Source organism: Balaenoptera musculus, chromosome 10 (assembly GCF_009873245.2).
Source record: "Balaenoptera musculus isolate JJ_BM4_2016_0621 chromosome 10, mBalMus1.pri.v3, whole genome shotgun sequence".
In the NCBI taxonomy this organism is placed as follows: Eukaryota; Metazoa; Chordata; class Mammalia; order Artiodactyla; family Balaenopteridae; genus Balaenoptera; species Balaenoptera musculus.
This window is the reverse complement of record NC_045794.1, coordinates 77,504,578-77,527,140: the sequence shown is the minus strand read 5'-3', so window position 1 is coordinate 77,527,140 and position 22,563 is coordinate 77,504,578. Positions and strand designations below refer to the sequence as shown.

Genomic DNA, 22,563 nt, shown 5'->3' with positions numbered 1-22,563 from the left:
TCACTATCAGGACCTAGCAGCAGCACCAACCTGAAGCCAACTCAGGAAGGATTTTCTTAGTTACGATGAGTAATGCAACGCAAGTCTCTCATCTCAACTAAAATCTGGGGAAATCTGGAAGATATGGGGCAGTTACTGAAGTCAGCCCTGGAAGATGGGAGCTGGGAGAGAGTTTTTCTCTCTCCCTAGGCCAGTTTCCTCACACTCCAGGCTCACTCCACTACCCTATCAAGCCCAAATCCAATCCTTAGAAAACAAGATCATCCACCAACTCATCTTCTCTCTCTTACCTGTCTCTCCCTCTTTTTAAAAAAATATATCAATTCTTCCTTTGAACCAAACAATCTATGTGTTGTCCTTCCCCTCACAGAACCCACTCATTCAAGAACCTACTTTGTAAATAGGGCAGGTATATAACTCAGAAAACAAAAATGACATGAATGAGAAGACTAAAGGCAGGAGGAGGAGCTGGATTTATCGGGAAAAATTCGTTCCATTTGCAACATGATGGGTTTAATGATCCAGCAAGGCACCCTGAGAAGATGTCTAGGAGAAAGTACTCAGCATCTACTCTGTCTGGACTGGCTTCTTCCCGGGTAAGCAATGACTACATTCCATAAAACCCAGTGTCACCCTAGAAGCACTTCCTACTTTCTCCTCCCCACCCCACTGAGACCATGCCTTCGTGCTGCATGCTCTGGTGGACCTCCAGCCATTGGTCTTTCTTTGTAGGCTGCTGTTAAATGTTCAGAATGTCACATACATGTCACCCCTCTCTTGTGGTAGAGATTACAGACTCCTTGTTCTACCTTCTATTTCTGATGAAATCCTCTGATGCCTTTTGGAGCCCACAGTACTCTGTGAACACTCAAAATGTATTGTTAACAAACGCCCTAAGGGGTTGAGAAACCCAATACAGCCACACTTCTGAATAACAGACAGAAATAGTACAATGGCTATCTCGCAGAACGAATGGGAAGAAATTCTTACCCTTGCTTGGCATTACTTGTCAGGAGGTTTGAGTGTCAGTGATAATTTCCTTTAAAAGGCATGAAAACAAAGACAAGGTGGAGGGTTGTAAAAAAAAAATACACAAAATACCTAATGGATGGGAACAAAAGGCAAATGCTCATGACTGCAAACCTTGCTCAACTCTTTTTGTGGTTAGTACTTAAATGCTAACATTATCTCATCACCCTAATACTTAAAAATCTTGAGACTAAACCATGAGTGAGTATACACGATAAGCTGAAATTAAATCCTCGTGTGAATGTGCAGAGTACAAAGGAGTTTTAGCTGTTTGGTTTACCTAATTCTTCTTCTCTTATGTACAATTTTAGAAATGAAAGAAAAGGTTCAATGGCCCTGGTATGACAAATCTCTTCTGGCAAAATTTTAGTCAAAAGAAATGGCAAAGATAATGACATACTTTCACAGGAAAAGTCTGCCCTGAAGAAAGGCCTCTCTGGTTTTGACTCTCAAAACAATTTTAGAACTAAGCATTAGCTTTAATCCAGCCCTCTGGTAAGCACCAAGAAAAGAAAGGTAAACAAAGCTGATTCCTGTCGTGCAAGGCTATTTTCCGGCCCTTCTCACTCTTTATACGAAGAATGGGCAGACTTCATCTGTAAAGGCCCAGAGTAAATATTTTGTAGGCTTTGCGGGCCACAGGGTCTCTACTGCAGCTACTCAGCTCTGCTGGCACGGCGTGAAAGCAGCCACAGACAACAGATAAACAAACAAGCGCGGCTGCCTTCCAAGCAAACTTTATTTATAGACACTAAATCTGAATTTCATATAATTTTCACAGGTCATGAAATATTCTTCTTCTTTTGTTTCGTTTTTGTTTCAATTCTTTAAAAATAGAAAGACCATGCTTAGCTCACAGGCCATGCTACAACAAGTAGTAAACTGAATTTGGGTCACAAGGATTTGGCCATAGTTGCCAACCCCTGCTTTACAGCAAAGGTAGGTAGCAACGAAAAGTCAAAATGAGCTTAGAAACCGTTCAGCCTGTGCCTCAAAGGAGAAGGCCGTTGGAGAAGGAAAGAAGTAAGGAACAGAAGGCGAATGAAACAGGAAGAAGGGATGCTCGTGAGAAATTACAAGATTGTAGCCTGAGGGAGAGGAACCCAAGCAAAGGAGGTGACAGCTGGTGGGCGGGGGAGTACTTGGGGAGGGGAGAAAAGAAGAAAGAAGCAGGAGACTAAGACTCTAGGGCACTTGTGGGAAATGAAGGGGTAAAAGGGAAGTCAGCTAGTAACTAGCCCAGGGGATGGGCTATAGATTAAACTGTAAGAAAGCTGAACTGCAGATTAATGAAGGAGCCCAGAACTGAAGAACCAAGGCTACTTACTATGTGCACAAAACTATTCTCTTAGCAGGCAAGGAGTCGTGTTGTTAGAAGTCTCCTGTGATTTGTGCATGTTGGAGGGGGTGATTTTCATTTTGCTTTTACTTTGTACAGCGTTCCTAGGAATATCAGTTCAAAGGGGCCAATCCTGAAAGCCTCAAATCTTCGGTCTTTGAATTCCCCTCATCTTTAAAATGATTTGGCCCTGGGCAGAGCTGGGCTTCAAGGGTTCTGACTGCTGTACCCACTCCTATACTTAACCTGTACCTCCACAACCAGAGTTTTCAGCAACAAGGAAGTTAAGGAACACCACCCCCCATGTGAGAGTTCATTATTACAACAGTTACTAATAACGCTGATAAAATGGATTAATACCCAGACAGACAGTTCAGAACTTATGCTACACAGAGGCCAGAACAAACTCTGTTTTAAGTTTGGTAAAATGAATGGCTAATGGCTGGTATTCAGCAAACACTAAATAGAAACCACTAAGAAATGCCAAAGAATCACTTTCATGGAGGGTCAGGAACTAAAGAGTTATTATCTGCTGCCTGTCCAGGATGAGCTGAAAAATAAGATACAGTTTTTCAAAAAGCAATAATAGTGTTATGGGCTGAACGGCCTCTCCAAAATTCACATGTTGAAACCCTAACCCCTGATACCTAAGACTGTGATTGTACTTGGAGTCTTTACAGACGTAACTGAGTTAAAATGAGGCCATTAGGGTGGTCCTAATCCAACCTGCCTGGTATCCTGATAAGAGAGGAAATGAGGACACACGGAGAGACACCGAGATACACACAGAGGGGGATGACCATGTGAAGAGGCAGCAGGAGGGCAGTCATCTACAAGCCAAGGGGGCCTCAGAAGAAAACAAACCTGCTGACAATTTGATCTTGGACTTCCGGCCTGCAGAACTGTGAGACAATAAATTTCTGTTGTTTAAGCCACATAGTCTGGGTATTTTATTATGGCAGCCCTAGCAAACTAATATAAATAGTTATGGTACTTAGAGATTAAGAGGAAAGTGAGGGGAGCAAATAAGGCTACCACAGATCACTCATTCAACCAAAATTTATTGGTCCCACTAGGTATCTGGCAACATGTTAGGTTCTGAGTCTATAAGGTTGTAAAACTAAGTTCTTGCCCTCACCAAACTCATAGTATGCTTGAGGACAAACCTCTAACATAGTATGGATGTGCCATAACAGAAATATGCCCCAAGTCCTCTGGAAACACAGAAGAGGAGTTTCTCAGCTAGCCATGAAGGGGTGATGCAAAGCTTCAAGAAAGAGGTGATGTCTGGACTAAGTGCTTTAAAAAAATAAATAAATAAAATAACAATAAAAAAACTGGGGACTTCTCTGGCTGTCCAGTGGTTAAGACTCCATGCTTCCACTGCAGGGGGCATGGGTTCAATCCCTGGTTGGGGAACTCAAAAAAAAAAAAAAAAAAAAAAAGCCTATATATAGGAATATATTTTTGAATTGGAGAAAAATAAGTATCATTGAGGAGGAGGAAGTTTGATGTGTGAAATGAGGGGTCGTATTTTGGCCATGTTGAGCTAAGGTACCGAGGACTGGAGTGCAGCTATCTATTTGGGCTGGAGACAGTGATTTAGAAGCAGTTCTTACTGAAGTGGTCATCAAGCCATGAGTACAGATGAGCTTTGCCCAAGAAGAATGGTGCCAGTGAGAGGAGAAGAAGGATGTGATAGAACTCAGGAGAAGACAAGCATTTAAGAGGCAAGCAGACTAAGAAGAAGTTGAGAAATAGTAGATGCAGAGGCAGGAGGAAAAACACGACCAAGGAAGGAGGCAACATCAAGAATGAGAGAGTGGCCCCCAACGTCAGATGCTGCCAAGACAGCAAGTGGCAACCTGAAAAATGTTGATCGACTTAACTAAAGGTCACCGATGACCTCTGTGAAAACAGCTGTAAGGGGCAGAAGTCAAATGACTACAGCTGGAGAAGTGAATCACTGTGTTTACATGGGAGGAGGTTCATGAAAACCCATGGAAATAAAAGCTTCCTGAGTCATCTTCTGGGATGGATGATCGGGAAAGAATCAGACGATATGGACATAGTTGCAACAAAAATGGTGGAAGGATGAGGGTGGGAGGCTCTCACTCTGTCCTTCCAACACCTCTGAGAGCTACCTGAATACAGAGGGGAAAGGTAAGAAGTACGGCAAGGGAGAAGACGGCATTTACTGTGGGGTACCAGCTAACATTAAAATTACTACCTACATATACACATACGCTTTAGAAGGTGTGTTCATATCTCCTCTCATTTAACCTGAACTACTCTTGGAGAAGAGCAAGAGGCAACTCTATTTTACACACAAAGGAATTATATTCAGAGAAAAAAATAATAATAATCCCCAAGGTCAAAGAGCAAACAAAAGGTAGAAGCAGGACTCCATCCTGAACCTAGACCCACATCTCCAAAAGCTTACCAAGCATTTTCGCTAAAGGAAATGCTATGTGGCCCTGGGCTGGGTCTCAGCTTCCTAATCTTTAAAATGGGAACAATAATATTATAGTATCTACTTCGCACTACTGACAAATGTAAAGCACCTAAAGGAGCTGGCTCACAATAAGTGCCCAATAACTGTGAGTCACTACTAGCTTAAATTCAACGAGCATCATCTGTACATCAACCATACCTCCTGTGTATCCGGTCTTGGTGAATTTCAGTAAGTGTCCAAACCAGAAACCTGGGCGTCATCCCAGAATCCTCCTTCTCCCTCAGCCCAGAGTCCAATCAGGTAACGAGTCCTTCCATCCACTGCTTCTCAACCTTATTTTCATTATTGTCTCCCTAAGAAGACTTTTTAGACATTTTTTCCTAGTTGTATCCCTCCCATGGAATTTTACTAACTAACATTCAGCAAACATTAACTGAATGTGTAATATATGCCAGGCTCTGTTCTAAGTACTTTACATGTATCATCTCATTTATCTGGAGCACCTTGAGGGCAGGGATTATACCTTAATTTCTGTATACCTATTTAACTCCTGGCACATAGTATTCAATAAGTGCTGGCTGAAATCATGCAGGAAGCAAAGTTTTGGTGTTTCTCATACCTGCTCTTTCTCTGACTTATCCAGCCCCTCCTACAATGGTTTATGGTATTACCCTGGTAATAAAGAGTGAGGGGCGTGGGATATGACTATTCTGCCAAAGGTTTTAACAGTTTCTTTGAAATATACTGATTTGTTTAAAAAAAAAAAAAAGGTATTAGGAATGCCTTTCCAAGTGCAAGGGGGAAAAAATCTAATCTACAATTCAGAACACTAACATATTTACAAATCTAGTCAATTTGAAGGACATCAATATATCTTAACATGCCACAGGCAAAGGCTTAATCACCTATAGCCCAACAGTTTGGGAAAAACAGTGAAGAAGAAAGATTTAGAAATGTAGTAGTATGTAAAAGCATACAAACAGGAGACTTTGAAAAAATCAGGTTATATAATAATCTAGTGAAACACTTTGAAATAGAATACTCACAGAAAGATAAACAGAAAAATACTTTAAAGGGCAGAGTGAAAAATACTACTCGTAGTTCCCTAAGAGTCATTGGAGAAGGTCATTTAAGTCCAGTGCTCCCACACCCACCCTTTGCTAATTGAAATAGCAACGAGCCTTAATAACAATGTGAAAAGACTACTTCAGGTTGATTCAGAAAGTTTCACTCTCTGAAGAAAAGTATATATTTTTACACACACACATATAATCTGAATTTTTTTCTTTATCTGGCATCACATGGATTTCAGTGTTAGTATCAATAATAACTTTCTCAAAATGACTAGAGTTCAGAGAAGAAAGAGCTTCTAAAACAAAATTTCCTGTGGTAAAAACCCAAATACTGCATTTCACTACTCATTTATTATAAACCATGGTTATCTCTGGGCAATAAGATTATGGGTGATTTCCATTTTCTTGATATCTTCCTAGAGCTTCTTTTTTAAACAACAAATACGTGTTGCTTTTATATTCAGAAGGAAAATCTATTTTCACTTTAAAAAACATTTTTTGTTAAACATTAACAACATCAAATAACATTTGTTATTAATTTACAAGTCACTTTCACACAGGGCAGCTAATTTCCCATTTATGATAAGAAATATACATATTTTAAACCACTATATCTGATAAGTACGGTAAGGCTCCAAAATGACTGACATACGCCCCAGGAAATGTGAGGTCTCTATCTCCTCCCTTTGAATCTGGGCTTTGGGACAGCTTAACTGAAAGAACACAGTGAAAGTCAACACTATGCCAGTATCCGGATCCAGGACTTAATAAACAAGCAGCTTCTACTTCCTGCCCTTTGAAACTCAGCCACCATACTGTGAGGAAACCCCAGCTACCTGTAGAAAGGCCTACGTGGAGAGAAACCGACAAGCAGCACCAATTTACCAGAAATGTGAGCGACCCACCTGGGAAATGGATCCTCCAGCCCCAGGTAAACCACCGCAATTGGCACCGGGTGAAACAGAAATGAGCTGTCCCACCTGAGCCCTGGCCAAACTGCACATTCATGGGTAAAATACAGGACTGTTATTTTAAGCCATTAAGTTTTGGAGTAGCTTGTTACACAACAAAAGATAACCAGAATACCATATTATATCAATACTTAAGTACTTGCCTCTACCTTTCTCCAGTTGCAATTTAAACTCTTTGATGGGAATTCCCTGTCAGTCCAGTGGTTAGGATTTAGCGCTTTCACTGCTGGGGCCCCCGGTTCGATTCCTGGTCAGGGAACTAAGATCCCACAAGCCGTGTGGCACAGCCAAAAAAAAAAACTAAACAAAAATTAAAATAAATAAACTCTTTGAGGGTACTACTCTGCCTTTACATTCATCTTTATAGTCATTCCTTCATTCATTCAATAAACATGTGAGGATTAACATGTATCTAGCACTATGCTAGATAGACTCTGCAAGTACAGAGATAAAAACAGCCTCTGCCTTAGAGAAGACTACACTCTTTTTGCAGGGAGGAACACAAAAAAATAGACAATGACAATCATAATCTCAAAGCCTTAGCACAACAGCCAGCAATGGTAGATAATAAATGTTGCCTAAGGAATGAATGAATGAATCAGCTTCTAAGAAGTACTTCGGGATTTATGTACTATCATCCTTTTACAGATGAGGTGCACCAATTAGCAATGTATTACTTCTTGCTAATACAATGTATTCACCCTCTTTGCCCTGCTTTGTGATACTGGGGCTGGACCCTGCAAACATTTCTCCTTTGTCAGGTGGTGCAGTGTTAGTTTTCATCAGTAGAGGGCACTAGAGGGATACTGCAAGGCCATTGCAGAGGAAGGGGCTTTTCATTCTGGCTTGGGATGCTTTATCCCCTCTGAAGTGTACTACTGCCAGTGGTGTTTGGGAAACAAAAGGTGCTCACTATCCAGGGAATTTCTCTACCACTCAGCAGTCTGCTCTCTGAGAATCAACTCTGCTCTACCCACATTCTCTAACAAGTTTCTCAACCTGGTGGGCTGCTCTTACAGACCAGCTCCAGCCTGGAACCTCTGGCTAGTTCCCTGGCCACTGGCAGGCTGCATACTCATGTGGCAGTCACTTCACCTCCAGTGAGGTCTGAACCACAGCCTTGGGAGTGGAGAGGGGCCTTGTGCAAGCTCGTAGTGCCTTCAACCTGTACTCTCTTCCAGCCCTAGAAAAAGTAGCTTCTTCCACTTGCTATTCCTGTATTCCTTGGAGACCTCTTTTACCTCTGTTAGTAGTTAACCACTGTTAACTTTTTACTAGTGTATAATTCTTTATATTAAATTTTCCTTATTCAAATTACTATGTGGTTTTTGTCTCTAGAATGGATCCTGACAGACACATGAAAGAATAAAAAGGGCTCAAACAAATAGGAGAGGCCTGAAAAAAGCACATTTTCCCATGGCACCATCAAATGACTAATTGAGAATAAAAAGGAATTGAAAGGGAAGAGACAAGTTTAAAGACTCAACGAACAAAAACTGCCATGTCAATCTCTTTTAAAATCTTTGTCTAATCACATTTCTTAGAAAACATTTTTCATCCTCTTTGGTATTTCTTTTAATCTCCCATTTGGTAAACTGTATAAAAAACAAACAACAACAACAAAAAAGGCATGAAAATGTTGGCCACAGGTGAGACCCAAGGCAAAAAGGGGTCAGGAAATAAAGAAGCTGTGGCCAGCCCAGGTCAGGTAATCTAAGGCACATGACTCCAATCAGAACCAAGAACTGGAACTGCCTAGTGATCAAGAAGACTGGAAGACCAAAGTGTCAGTGTTCAAACCTCAGCTCTGCTACTATTGAGCTCTGCGACTTTGGGCGATTTATCTACTGACAGTAATAGTACCTACTTCAAAGGTCTATGAGGATAAAGTGAGTTTATATACGTAAAGCCCTTAGGCTAGAACTCAATCCAAATTCTCCTTCTAACCTCCTCTCTACTTCAACATTCTCAATCCATTTTTCCCCCCAATATCGTCTGATTTTGAAAAGGTTTCAGAAGCCCTATCTTCTTTCAAAAACTGTTCTCCTTTACTCTTCCTAGCACCTCTGGGCTTCAACCTGGGCCTTGCTATATGAGGATGTAGAACATTCTCCTTCCTTAAAGGGCTACCAGTTCTTTCCAGGCCCACAAGTGTGGAACCTGTTAAATATAAAAAGAATGGGCATGATATAGTACAGCAGACATCTCTTAATCAGCTTTCACCTCTTCCTTTTGGAACTGTCCCTTCCCCACTCTAGGTGACTCTGGTGTCCTAAGGGAGGGGCTCATGACTCAGCCTAGGCCAACCAGACTCTGAACGTCGAGAGAAGACAAAGTGGAGGAACTGAGCTGGAGATGGTCATCAATGCCCAGAAATCCCCAGGGTTGCCTGACTCCTGCCTTTACTGAGCCCTGAAATTTTAGCAACTACTTCAAAGTTGTGAACTACCCAGTGCACGTTAGAGAAATTTCCACTTTTGCTTATGTTAGCAAGAGGTCTACTGGTTGAACCAAAGAGCCCACATACATGTTTGACTGACTTGCATCTCTTAGTTCCCTCATCTGTAAAGTCTCTGCGGTACCTTCCGGCTCTAACCTTCCCCAGTTCTAACAACAGGGCAAGTCCCAACAGACGTGCTCTGCTTGCTCTGTAATTCTCCATAACAACTGCACCACTACCACTCAGCCCCCATATACCTTATGGACAAATGGTGGGACTGAGAGATGCTTTAAAAGTCTTATATTTAGGTTATAAAACCATAAGCTCTCGTTTGCCACTTACTACATCTCAGCAGTTTTATTTTGGTAACAGTGTCGCCACCCTCTCTGCTGTGGTGCTGAGCATAAATAGAACATGAACATTTCCAGGAATTGTCAACTTGGCGCTTCTCACAAGGAGTTAAGATTTCTTTTATAACGCTAACAAAACTAAAGCCTAAGACTAAAACCTGCCCCAAACTTCTTCTAGAAGTTACATTTCCTTCTCAATTAAAATTTACTGTTTGGAAAAGTACAATGTACTCTTTTTTCCCTCTGGGGGAAAAGTCCTCCAAAGAATCATATTCATATACTCCTTACTGCTCAAACTGAGGAACAAGTATAAACACAGCTGCCTATTAAAATTAAGTAAAGGCAAACATTCCTGCAGCTAGCTACAACAGCAGCCTACAAGTTTGAACTATACCAAAAAAAGAGAACACTACCTTGCTAAATGTACAGTTAAACTCTGAGGCCACGCCACCAGAAAAGCTGGTTATTGGAACTGACGACTTTCCATAGCATGATTTAGGAGCTGGAAAAGTGGGACCTGATTCCAGGACCAGGAGAGCCAACACACCGTCTCCTGATCACAGCCAAGAAGACTGAGTCTTTTTTTACTCTCAAGGTAGCAAGTGGGATGGAAGCAACCCAAGGGCCCTGTCCCTTGACCCCATATGGCCTCACATTAGACCCTACTCCTCCCCACCCCCCCCAAAAAAAGGATAAAATGAGAGATGGGGGAGAGAGAGAGAGACCAACCAGGAATTAGTCTTTGGACAGTAGGTGGGAAAGAGAAAGACATAAAAGACCCTATGGCTGCATGTCTGGGAGAGCCTGGAGTAGGGGGGGAGGAAAAAGTGGGGGCTGGTAAATAACAGGCTCTGAAGCAGCCACAGGTTATCAGAATTAGGGAGGAGAGAAAAGCAAATTTTGAGAAAGTGTCTTTACAGGACATGCATCAGCAGGCTTTGAAGTCAAAGTGCCTAGATTGCAAATTTGGCTTAACTACATTGTATGACCTTGAGCAAGTGACTTAACATCTCTGTGCAATGAGGGTAATAATACCTTCTACCTCATTAAGTTACTGTCAGGATTGAATTAATAAATGCAAAGGACCTAGAACAGTGCCTGGCACATGGTAAATTAAGCTGCTGACAAATACTATGATTATTATTTCACTGGTATTATTTGAGGTTCTTGGTGAGACACAGAAAAGATTAAAATTCATTTTTAACTGTAAACAGAAACTGGGGGCAGATTGTCTGACCAACCCACAGATGGACAGACTAAGCCAGTCCCAGTCTTCCCGACTGGCCATTGGTGTCTCTCCTCCTCTCATCCATCCTCAAGCCATCTTCAGCTCCCTCTGTAGCTGAGAGCAGCACCCAACTCACTCTCCTCCAGCAGGTTCTGTCTCCATTTGGACACAGCTTGATCTACAGGGCACAAAGTATTGTGGATGGTCTGTAATTACCAAACAACATGAATAGACAATGAATGGAATTCCCCCAAATCCAAATTCACCAGATAGTTCAAAACCCTCTCTTCAGTTTTGTTCTATAAACACGTAGCCTATGAATCCCCATGGAGCGCTAATGGAGTTCAATGTTGGTAGTACAGTCACACCTGCATGGGGTCTGAGATGCTAGAACATTCTTAAGCAACAATGTTCAGGGAATTCAAAGAATTAAAAACAATGGTGAGTGCACATTTAAAACAAAGCTATCTATCCTTCTACATCTCCATTCCTAGCCCCCTCCCACCTTCCCCCACCTGAAAACAAGAGCAACTCTTCAAGCAAGCACACAGCTTTGGGAGGCCCATACCCAGGGAGCAATAAGTGAGAAAGGAGCTATGTGCCCAATCTGCTGGTCGGATCTCAAGGTTCTCAATCCTGGCTGCACTTCAAAATTAACCTAGGAAGGTGTCTGTGCCTGTGTATGCGTGTTTGTGTCTTTAATACCACTGCCCAGACCCCACCTCCACAGATTTTGGCATGAACTGGCCTGGGGTGAAGCCTGAGGATCATTAGGCTTTTTTTAAAAGCCAGAGTTAAACAACACTGAGCTAAAGCAACCCTGAGGGTCAGTAGGGTGACTGATGTAGCCAAGCGACCCATACATCCACAGGAGGGAGAAAAAAACGTCACAGTGAGAATTTCTAAAAGGAAAGAACATTAAATCCATTTTTTAGAGTGATATGGAGGCATCCCTGCCGAGGAGAGACCTGTCACACGGTTTGCTATTCCTAGAAAGAGCTGCCATTTGCTGCCAACAGATGCATTATTTCATCAGTCCCATAAATACTTGATAAAGGTCTTCCGCCCTTTCTGTATGTCAGCCTTGCAGAAGGGGGTGGGGGGGTGAGGGGTGGAGTCTTCTGACAAAATGCAGCACTGAACCATCAAAATTTCCTTTTAAATGATTAAAATTGGCACTGATAAAATATATTAGTAAAATCTCATCCCAGTATACCTCTAAAAGCCCTTGAAATTTTCCTCTTAAAATGAAGAAAAAAGCATTAGTACAATTTTATTAAAGGCTAATTTCAATGATTAACACTACAGCATAATACAATTCCATTTCAAACCCAGCAGGGAGCCAAGACTGCATAGGAAAAGTCTTAAATCCAGAGTCGGGAGGCCTGGGTTCCAGTCCTGGCAATAAATTACATTAACTAGCTGTGTGATCACGGGCAAGTTGTCTTAATCTCTCTAGCACGCCGTTTTCTCAGAGAAAAATTAGATGATCTGCGACCATCACCCTCCCAGTCTTAAAGTCTGGAATACTGGGATGTGTCTCCATTTTGCTGACTTGTTACGTTAGCAAGCGAATGCATTTACAATTTAGACAACTTATAATTAAGTCATTCTGGCAATTCTGCTAATCAATTTAACCAGTTCCCAGCCACTGTGCGTCCACTGAATAAGCAAAACAGTAAAGTACCTTGAATATGGTGTTATCTTCCATTTGAACTAGAGCCAGAGCCTTCCTGCCCCAACTACGCCAGCCACACGATGCTTCCTGCCCCAAACTCCTGTCGCTCTTTTCAAATGAGAAAATACATGAAACGCATCTTCACACTTTTTGTCATATTGTCATACCATTATTATTTTCTTAGTATTTTTCTTTATGTTGACTCACTTTTACTTAAATACAATGTATTTTAAAGTAAACAGAAAACAGTTTTACTGGCCATAATGTCAGGAAACCATTAAATTGATACAAGGGGAAAAAAACAAGCAAAACAACTAAATTGTAACTAAATACTGTTGTCTACAGAAGGCTTTAAGCATCAGGAGCTTTTGCTGTCTGTTAGGAAGAAAAATTGGCAAGTGTCAAGAGATGTTACAGAAATACTTGTACCAAATGGAGGTTTTTCACTTGGATGTTATCAGGATTGAAACAGAAAGAAAAAGGAAATAGCTCTTTCACCTTGTGATCTAATCCCATGTCCACATATCATCTAAAATCATTTTAAGAGCCACCCAAGATCATGGCTGTGCACACATCTCACATTCTGGGAAACAAAAGGACAAACAGTCAAGACTGGGCCTTTGCGACCGGCAATATGACATAGCATCTCTCTGGGAGAAAGGTTGTTCTCCCAGAAGGGCCTGGGCTCTAGCCACCCTGTCACTGGGGCTCCACTTGAGTTCCTTTGCACTTGTGGTCCCCTCTGTCTGAAAGCTCTTCCTCCAGGTATCCACTCTATTGAAGAATTCAGGTCTCTGCTCAACGTCCTCTCATCAGAGAAGCTTTCTCTGACCACCCCACATACTATGGAAAGTCCTTCCTCAACACCACGCACACACTGTTCTTCTTCAAAGCACTCTCACCACCTGATGTATTATTTATTCACTTGCTTGTTGTCGGTCCCCATCAGACTACACAATACAGTGAGCTCCAGAAGAGCAGGCGCTTTGTTTACTACAATATACCCAGCACCCAGTGTCTGGCACATGGTCAAGACTAATATCTGTTGAATAAATGAACGAATCTTCTTCTCAGCTGATCTGGTGATATTCATGTATCTTTATCACCTAGTGCCTGGCATCTAGTTGGTCCTCAAGAAGTATATGATAATCATATTGGGGACACATAGAAACCTGGGCTCTCTGTAGAATCTGCCCTTAGCACAAGGAGGGGTCTTGCTCTGAATGCTGACCCACCATCCCCTCTCTAGGACACAGGATGCCACAGAGTGAACACTACTCAGCCACAGTGGAAATGCCTGGACAGACCACAAGCCTGATGAACTAAGATCAACACTGAAACTACCATACCCAGAGTAGGTATGAATTCATGGTATGATTAAAAAATCCCAGGCTAGAAATCTCTCTAATAAACCTATTACAATACCTAAAGTAAAAACTTCATTGCTTTTTTATTGCTCAGTAACTTTATTGCTCAGTAACTTCAGATGTATCCAAGTAGACATCTGACAACCAGAGTGTGTCTCGAAACAGTGGCTGACGTAGCTCTACGTGGTCACACAAGGCCAGCTCCAAAAGGGACAGGCTGAGTTCTGGACCCTCTGGGCAGAGGGGAAACAGGCCAGCCCTGCATCCTGCTCCAGTGAGGGCAGCCAGAGTCCAGGGCACAGGGTCCATGGCGAGGACCAGCTCAAGCTCAGGCAAGGTTACAACAAATGTCAGCCCCAGGACAGCTACTCCAGCAGGCCAGAGAGTTGAGGCATCTGATGCTAAAACAGGAGTCACTGAGCTGCATTATAAGATATTTATCTTTCATCCTTGCTAGTGGCTAAGAGAATATAAAGCAGAAATTTAGCCTAGGAAGAAAGAAAAAACAAAAACTCCCAAGCCTAAAAAAGACTGGGGTTAAAGGAAGGGTTGCCAGGCTGACTGTTAAGTGGGAATCATGGCAGAGACCCAATCCCACAGCCAGGGCCAACATGGTAGAACAGGGAGTCCTTGGGCCCAGAAGTCACTCCCACCATGACCTAAGGCTAAGTCCTACCAGCTGGTGAGACCGGGGCTGCTGACAAACCTCCTTTCCAGATCCAGATTAGCTCAGGCACCAGAGCAAGCTTGTCAGCCTAGACAGGGCCCATGAGTAGCGGGAAGCCAGGCAGGAAGACACATGCTGCCTTCACCCAGATTCAGCACTATCCTCATCTCCTAAGTGACCTGCCAGGAGCCCAGGGAGGATTTCCAGCTAATCTAGTGTCTACTACGTGACCTTGGCCAGTAGGGGACATACCGTGAAGTGTGCCTTCCATGGTGCCAAGCGGGATTAAGTGATTTTATTGCCAGAGTTCCTCTTTTAAAATATAAGAGTCTTGGGCTTCCCTGGTGGTGCAGTGGTTAAGAATCCGCCTGCCAGGGCAGGGGACATGGGTTCGAGCCCTGGTCCCGGAAGATCCCACATGCTGCGGAGCAACTAAGCCCGTGTGCCACAACTACTGAGCCTGCGCTCTAGAGCCCGCGAGCCACAACTACTGAAGCCCACACACCTAGAGCCTGTGTTTCGCAACAAGAGAAGCCACCGCAATGAGAACCCTGTGCACCGCAACGAAGAGTAGCCCCCGCTCGCTGCAAGTAGAGAAAGCCCACGTGCAGCAACAAAGACCCAACACAGCCAAAAATAAATAAATAAAATAAATTTATAAAAAAAGATTAAAAAATAATAAAATATAAGAGTCTTCATAAGGTGAGAAAAACACGAAATCAATTATCCATTAACAGCTTGGTCTTTTTTTTTTTTTTTTTTTTTAGTAGGGATAGGGATACCAGTCATCTAGGCATATTGAGAGAATCAAAGGTTAAACTTTTTTTTTTTTTTTTAATGTTTTGGGATTTCCTGGGGGTATGGTTTAGAAGAATAGAGAGAATCAAGATACAACTTGATTCTTCTCTAAAAAATGACACCCAGGGACTTCCCTGGCAGTCCAGTGGTTAAGACTCAGGGCTTCCACTGCAGGGGGCATGGGTTCTATCCCTGGTGGGGAAACTAAGATCCCACATGCCACGCGGCACAGCCAAGAATAAAATAAAATAAAACAGCTAGGTGTCTATTAAAAAAATAAAGTAAAAATTAAAAATAAATAAATAAAATAAAATAAAAAATGACACCCAGAATATAAATTAAAAGCAACTAACCGGGATCAATCACCAAATAAGGCCTCTGAAGTAGCTCAAAGTTTACAAGTGAAACACAAAAATTAACCAAACAAACAAAAGGAAAACCAAGAATCTCTGAAAAGACCAAAACAAGAAAACTTTTTATAATATAACATCAGTTCATTCAGATCAATCAGGATAGACCGCTCGGCCAAAGAGAAAGCCATTCCTCCCCATTCGTTTTCAAAGCCTCCCAAGAGAAGACCACCAAACCTGTACAAATTAATTAATAACTGCAACTGAAATGAGTAAAAAGTCAGAAGAGGTTATTGTATACACACACATATATAAGCACCACATTTTCCTACATTCTAATTCTTCAAAGTTCAAACATGCCTTTACAAAAATTTAAATGGACTATTTAAAACCTTGTTAAAATTACTCCATTACGACACTGGAGAAGCACTGGGGTCCTGGAAAATAGGCCCCTGGGTCCATTCGCATTTTTTACATTAAAACTGAAGGCATTTCAAGTCTAATATACTCTTTCCAGGATTTAAAAAAAAAAAATAGGTTTCCAATTAATTAAGTCCTAATTTAATTTTATAATTAAAATACAGCCATCAAGTTAATTTAACACTTAAAGTTTAAGGTCTCAAATAAAGAAAGCTGTTAACTAACAACTCCTTTAAAATATACCATTTCCTCCACGCCTTACGTATATAGATATTGCTGAAACTTATGGTGTAGTGAATTTTCCATAACATATGTGGATTTTAAAAGTGAGTTTTATGAGATGGAAAATTACAAAGTGAAGAAGGAAATGATAAACTCCAAATGCAGGGTTTATTGGTGAGTGGAGGTTGGGGATGAGCTGGGATTGAGAGGAGCACCCAGGGGTCCTCAAAGGCCATGTGATTTTTTTTTAACTGAGTGATGGGGAGACAGGTGCTCACTGTACCATTGTTCTTCACACCTTACTTATATTTTGTAATCTTACTTAAAATATTCAATAATTAACAAAAGCTATTTAAAAAATGAGTTTGTGCAATTGCCACTGTGGAAAGTATACAGAACGCTATATAAACAAACTCTCTCTTCAGGATATTTTTTTCAGTAGCAGTGTTACTCAACAAGAAGTAAAACAATTAAGAGGACTTCATTTGTGCAGTAGCCAACCTATGGTTCCATTTGACCACTTCCACAGAATTAATGTATTAACATTATTTTTCCAAACTTCAACACAGATACACTCAATTTTTTCCCGCTCCACGATGTTTCATACCGCTCACTTAAAAATATATATGTATATTTTCTTTTCTTCAACATCGTTGTAACTTTCACCATTTGGTAAAAATAATTTTAATTTTTCTTGTTCTTTGAATGAATCAGAAGAAATGAAAATGGGGTCACACCTCTTTGAACTACATACAATGGTACTATTTACAACACCTACAATGATTGTAAAATTAAATTAAGTATTTCAGTAGTAACAGGCTTTCAGTTTGCCTGTTTTGTTGTTTCCAGCTATGTGTTGCCCAGAGGAACCTCTACGTCAAATACCATGAAAAGATATTGGACACCCTAATATTTCTTTTAACATCTCCCCACTTCTACGTTATATATTCTGCTTTCAGTCAAGTGGTAGAAACATTTTACCTTCTTCAGTTTGGCTTTGTTCACACACCTGGAGTATTTTATTTTGTAGGAATAATCCAACCTGAAAATTCCTGTGGTCCTCAAAGGCCAGCTTTTTTCAGTATTTCAAAAAGCCTGAAACATACATTTACCTGTAATTTGGCCATGCAAGGAAATGAAAATATTTTTGCTTTTTCCACTGGGATTTTACCAGGCCTTCCTAAGTCAACCAGTTATCTCATGTTGATCAAATATTCAGACATATGTCATTAATAAAAATATTAGAAGAATTAGTCATGATTACTTAATACATGTGGTCTGGAAAATCATTCAAAATATGAGGTCCATGGGGCAAAAATAATAAAAGTAGTCTCTTTATTACCGGCATTTCTTTTTTTTACTAGTTATATTGGTATTTGAAAAACAGCAACAACAAATTCTGGGGACCCCTGAGTTGGGGTAGTTCTAACTATCACTGCTATAAAAACCTGAGAATGTCGATTTCCTAACTCTTAAAAATTTACAAGTCAACTTTCTTTTTTCCTTCTTTTTTTTTTGCCAGTTCAGTTCCCTGCTCCTCAATCTCTGTAAAAAGTAGACGTCATGGGAGGTGTTGAGAGGGAACAAGTGTTTCATATCACATCTTCTGCCTGCTACAAGCCAGGCTGATAGCACTAGGACTGTTTCTCTTTTCCATAGCTTCCAACGTTCCTTAAAATCAAAATGAGACACCTCCCCCCCCCAAAAAAAAAAACTACTGTCCTTATAAAATTAAATACTCCAGGTGTCTGAACAAAGCCAAACTAAAAAGGATGACTTTAAATCAACAGTCTTTAAAAACAAACTAAGCCAGCCTTCCAAATAATCCCCTTTGGCCATGCAGGACAGCCCAGGGAACAGGTGCAAGGCGTGCCTTCCTAGAGGCTGTCCCCTTCTTCATGAGTCTGACCTTTTCCAGCCGGCCTCACTGGCACCCCACGAATCAGTTATCAGGAAGCCTAAAGCCTGCTTTCCCATCTGCACTTTCCAAATGGCTCCCAATGCCAAGGGCTGAGATATGACCTGGCTCTCAGATGAGAACATGCCTCCCAAGTGACTTGCCAACTTTCCCTGGAAGCATTTCTAAATGTATCCTCTGAGCTCCCTCCTCACCCTCTCAATCATGGTCCTTTCCTCCCTCCTTCCCTGCACTTCCTAACTCCACCTCCTCATCCAGTCCCTCCAGCACCACGTGCCTTCAAACCAAACTCCTTTCCCACTTTCAGGACCCGCCAACCCCCACCCAGCCTAAAACCCCAACTTCAAATCCAAAGGGCACAGTTCCAACAATCTTGGAGGTGGTCTGGAGTGATCTTTTTGAGGCCTACCTGCAGGCAGCTCAACCATGGCTTCTTCTCTTGCCTTCTCCAGTTTCTCCCTTACCCAGGGGAATTCCTGCAGGGAATCTAGGAAGGCATCGAATGCTTTAGGACCCCTGGTAGGTAGGATATCCAGCAGCAGCATTGTTTTCCGGAGGCCTGTGGCTTGAGCTTTAATTTCTTGAACATGGCTTTCCGTCAAGACCCCTTCCTGGTAAAGATACTGGAGGACCAGTCCCTCCACCAGTACCTCTGCACCCAGCTCGAGGCGAAGCGAGCGAAGCACTTGCTTGTCTCTAGCCTCCATCTCCCCCTGGAAAGAGACAAAATGGTAGCTCAGATCACAGGAAGCCTGATGAGCCCCTAAAGATAGTGTCTTACAGTGCAAGCCCCTTAAGGTCACGGACATCTTTGAACCCTAGCAGAACGCCAGGCCATGGTGTTTAATACACGGCTGTTAAGCCAAGCTGAATTAATTTCGAATGCTTCAGAACATGATGAACAGCATTGAACATGAATCACCTTCTCTGCTTTTACTTTCCACACAATGGGGTCCTAGCTCCATTCCTTGTTCCATAAAGAGATTTGGGGAAAAGTGGATTAGAGAACGTGCTTAAAAAGCAACTTTTATCTGAGGATTACAGAGGAGCACTTCATTCTAACATACTTGAGAAGAAATAGTGCTTTTACTTTAACATTGCGTTCATCAGAGATACCCCACCACCGCAGAAACCGCCAATATGCATACAAGTGCCCTTAAGACCGCGGGCATCTGCAGAAGCTGATCATCAATGGAAGTGGGGCAATAAACCGGCAGGTACCAGTAAGTTTAACGATCTTTTTCCCTAAGAGAAAACGCCTATACACCATTGCCTTCAAGGAAAACATTAGGCGTTCATGCCCAGTCTACAGTAAGTCTTATATATAGTCACAGACTCCAGCCCTTCTCTGGAAGATTTCGAATCTCCATCGCAACAATGTCATGGCCACACATGCATGGGACATTTAATGTTGTGCTTTTTTTTTTCCTTTAAAAGATTTTTTTTTAATGTCCACACGCCATTGAAGCCTTGTTTCCAAGACCACTGCACCAGTGAGCAGAGGGACGGCTACGAGGGGACGTAAGTGGCGGGGAGGGGAGACGGGGGGCGGCAAATGGGGCTTTATGACACCCACAGAAAGTAGAGCTACAGCGGGCGACCCCGAGAGGCGGCAGGTGAGCAGGGAGATGTGCCCTTTGGGCTGTCCCCGCCCATGTGGAACTTTTTATTTCCCGCCTCGCCCGCTGAAGCCCTGTGGCATTACGAACGGAAAGAACTATGAAAGATTTTCGGGGCCACCTGACCCGCTATAAAGGGGGTGCTGGGAATGACGTACAGAGCAGACCGAGGGGAGAGCAGGGCCCCGAGCACCTCCACCGCCACCCCAACCCGAGCGGCGCGGGAACGCCGCGAGCAAGTTAGCGGGCGGGGGAGCCACGCAGGGCCCAGGCCGCAGACGCCACGGCGCGGGGCCTTCGAGAAAAGATGCATACGGGGGTTCTGGTATCCTGTTACTTACGTCTGCAAACACGTATCTTAAGGAAAAAAAAAAAAAAAAAAAAAACTGCAACCGGAATCCAAAGTATCAGGGAACCTGCGCCGTAAGCACCATTTTTGTTGAAGGCAAAAGCCCTGAACAGGAAGTATTGTCACCATCTTTGTTAAGGGCAAACACAGGAAGTGCTGTGGCCATCTTTATTGGTGGCCCAGATATCAGGATGAAGCCTTTTCCGCCATGTTTGCTGTGGGCAGAGAGTATAACCACCTGGAGATGGAAAATAGCATCATTTAGGGAGTTATTTAAGGAAAGGAGTAATTGGATAATTGCATTTTAACACATGAACTCCACCAGGGACTTGCACCCAATTGACATAATAGTCGGGTCTCAAAAGTCACCTTATCAGGGAAGCCTTCCATGACCACTTGTATTTAAAACTGCAGTGCCCACCACCACGCTATTTAAACTCGCAACATTCACCTCCTGCGCTCCCCATCCCCTTTTCCAGCTTTATTTTTACCTGAAGGACATATCACTTACTAAAACGTTTACTTAATTATTTGTTTATCATCTGTTTTCCCCCCACTAAAATGCTAGGTCATTCCTTTATATCACAGGGGTCCTTCCCAAAAAAAGTGTACAAATCAATCAGTCAGGAATCAGCTACAGCAATCAACCAGCTATTCTGCACAGATAGGGATTTGTCATGAGGAATTAGGGACATTAGCAGTAAGGGTGTCTGGGGCATGTAGTTTGGAGTTGGAAGGCAAGACAAATGCCTGCTCCAAATATATATAGAGAAAAGAATGTCAAATTGAGGGTCCTTACTCAGATTCCTTTATGAAATGAGGCAATCATTAAATACATTCATTAACTCACTTTTAAGTCAATTGGGTGACATACACAGAAAGTTGTACACCTGCTAAAAGTGGTTGACAGTAACAGAAGAAAACCTCAAAAATCATTATTTCTATAGAGGTTTTTCACAACCAACACTTCTAGTGGAAGATGAAAATATCATTGTAAGCAAATCAATGGAAAGCACTTCTAAACCTCCCTCCTCAAAATATTCTAACTTTTGTAACAAGTTTAAAGGGTTACTATACCAATATAGCATTTTACTATGCCAGTGACAATATTTTTACATTGGGTGGCAAGTATTATTATTATTATCATTAGCATTTTACACATTCCACAAGTGAGGACCGTGGAATCAAAGTGGTCAAGTGTCTTAGCCAAAATCTCACAGCTAATATATAGCAAAACCTGAATTATAACCAGGTCCCTCTGATTTCATGCTCTCTCCAATACACGGTACACGACACACCCCTGTATGGTGAAGTGTCTACTATTCTAATGACAGCCAAAATATTAGTGAATCATTCTGGTGCCACCTCCTACTCTTGATACTCTTGAGTTCCAGGTACTCTCTTCACTCTCACCATCTTCTTTCACTCTGGAATTGCTGTCCTTTCCTGGGCAAGATTCTCCTTCTGTTGGTGGACAGGTGTTAGCAATATTCTGTCTTCATCCGGATAAAGTACAGACCTCTTGCGATAATGTCAATAGCTGAGGTTACTGACTTTGGGGGAAGAAAAAAAAAAGGATTTTTTCTGACTGTAAACTTTGATAACTTTCAAACAAATAGCAAAGTTGAAACAAATAACACCAAAAACACCCATATAAAACTACCTATTTTAAAAATGCTTCTTAATGACTCGTTGTATTTGGAAAGGCTTGAGATCTCCTAGGAAAGAGAAGGAGACATTGCTGATGATGTCCAGGAGGAGGTGGTAAGCCAACAGTGGGTTCCATGAGAGCTCACAGAAGAGAAGAGAGTGAGAGAGGCATGAGAAGAGTCAGTGCAGGAGCTGAGGCTCATGGAGATCTTATGGTGAAGAACCTGAGAGGCTGGCTATTAAGGGTCTCACCTAAAACCATAAGGTGAAGCCCTTGACCATCAAATTCCCCTTTCGGAAAATTGAGGTAAGCATCCATGCTGCCTCCTAAGTGACTAGGCTGGCTCTCTGATTGGCTAGCCAGCTGCTATCAATCAGCCTGTTGGAGGAACACCACCCCACCCTAGCATATAATGATAGTCTGAGTAGCACGCCAAAGGCTCAGCTTCACTTTTATAAATATCCAAGGCCAGCAGGTCCTGAAGGAATCAAACACAGATGAGAATCACTAACACAGGTGGTTGCTCCTCCACTCCATCTGGTCCCTCTCCATAGGCTGGAATTATGCCCCCACCGAGGATTAAGCACCTGTTACTCAGTGGTAACAAATCTATTTTCAGGAAGGACAGATATTTTCCTT

General features: G+C 42.1%; 1 protein-coding gene across 2 annotated transcripts in view; it reads right to left on the bottom strand.

Moving 5' to 3' along the window:
• CRADD (CASP2 and RIPK1 domain containing adaptor with death domain) overlaps positions 1-22,563 on the bottom strand; it is a 252,213-nt gene that overhangs the window by 161,490 nt on the left and 68,160 nt on the right. Inside the window, exons 2-4 of one of the 2 annotated variants that reach the window (XM_036865369.1) lie at positions 21,639-21,826; positions 20,266-20,511; positions 18,715-19,018 (exon numbers count right to left, since the gene is read on the bottom strand). In XM_036865369.1, the coding sequence (XP_036721264.1) occupies positions 18,715-19,012 (298 nt within the window). In that variant the 5' untranslated portion in view covers positions 19,013-19,018; positions 20,266-20,511; positions 21,639-21,826. The remainder of the gene's footprint in view (positions 1-18,714; positions 19,019-20,265; positions 20,512-21,638; positions 21,827-22,563) is intronic. The other variant, XM_036865370.1, reaches the window with a different exon arrangement.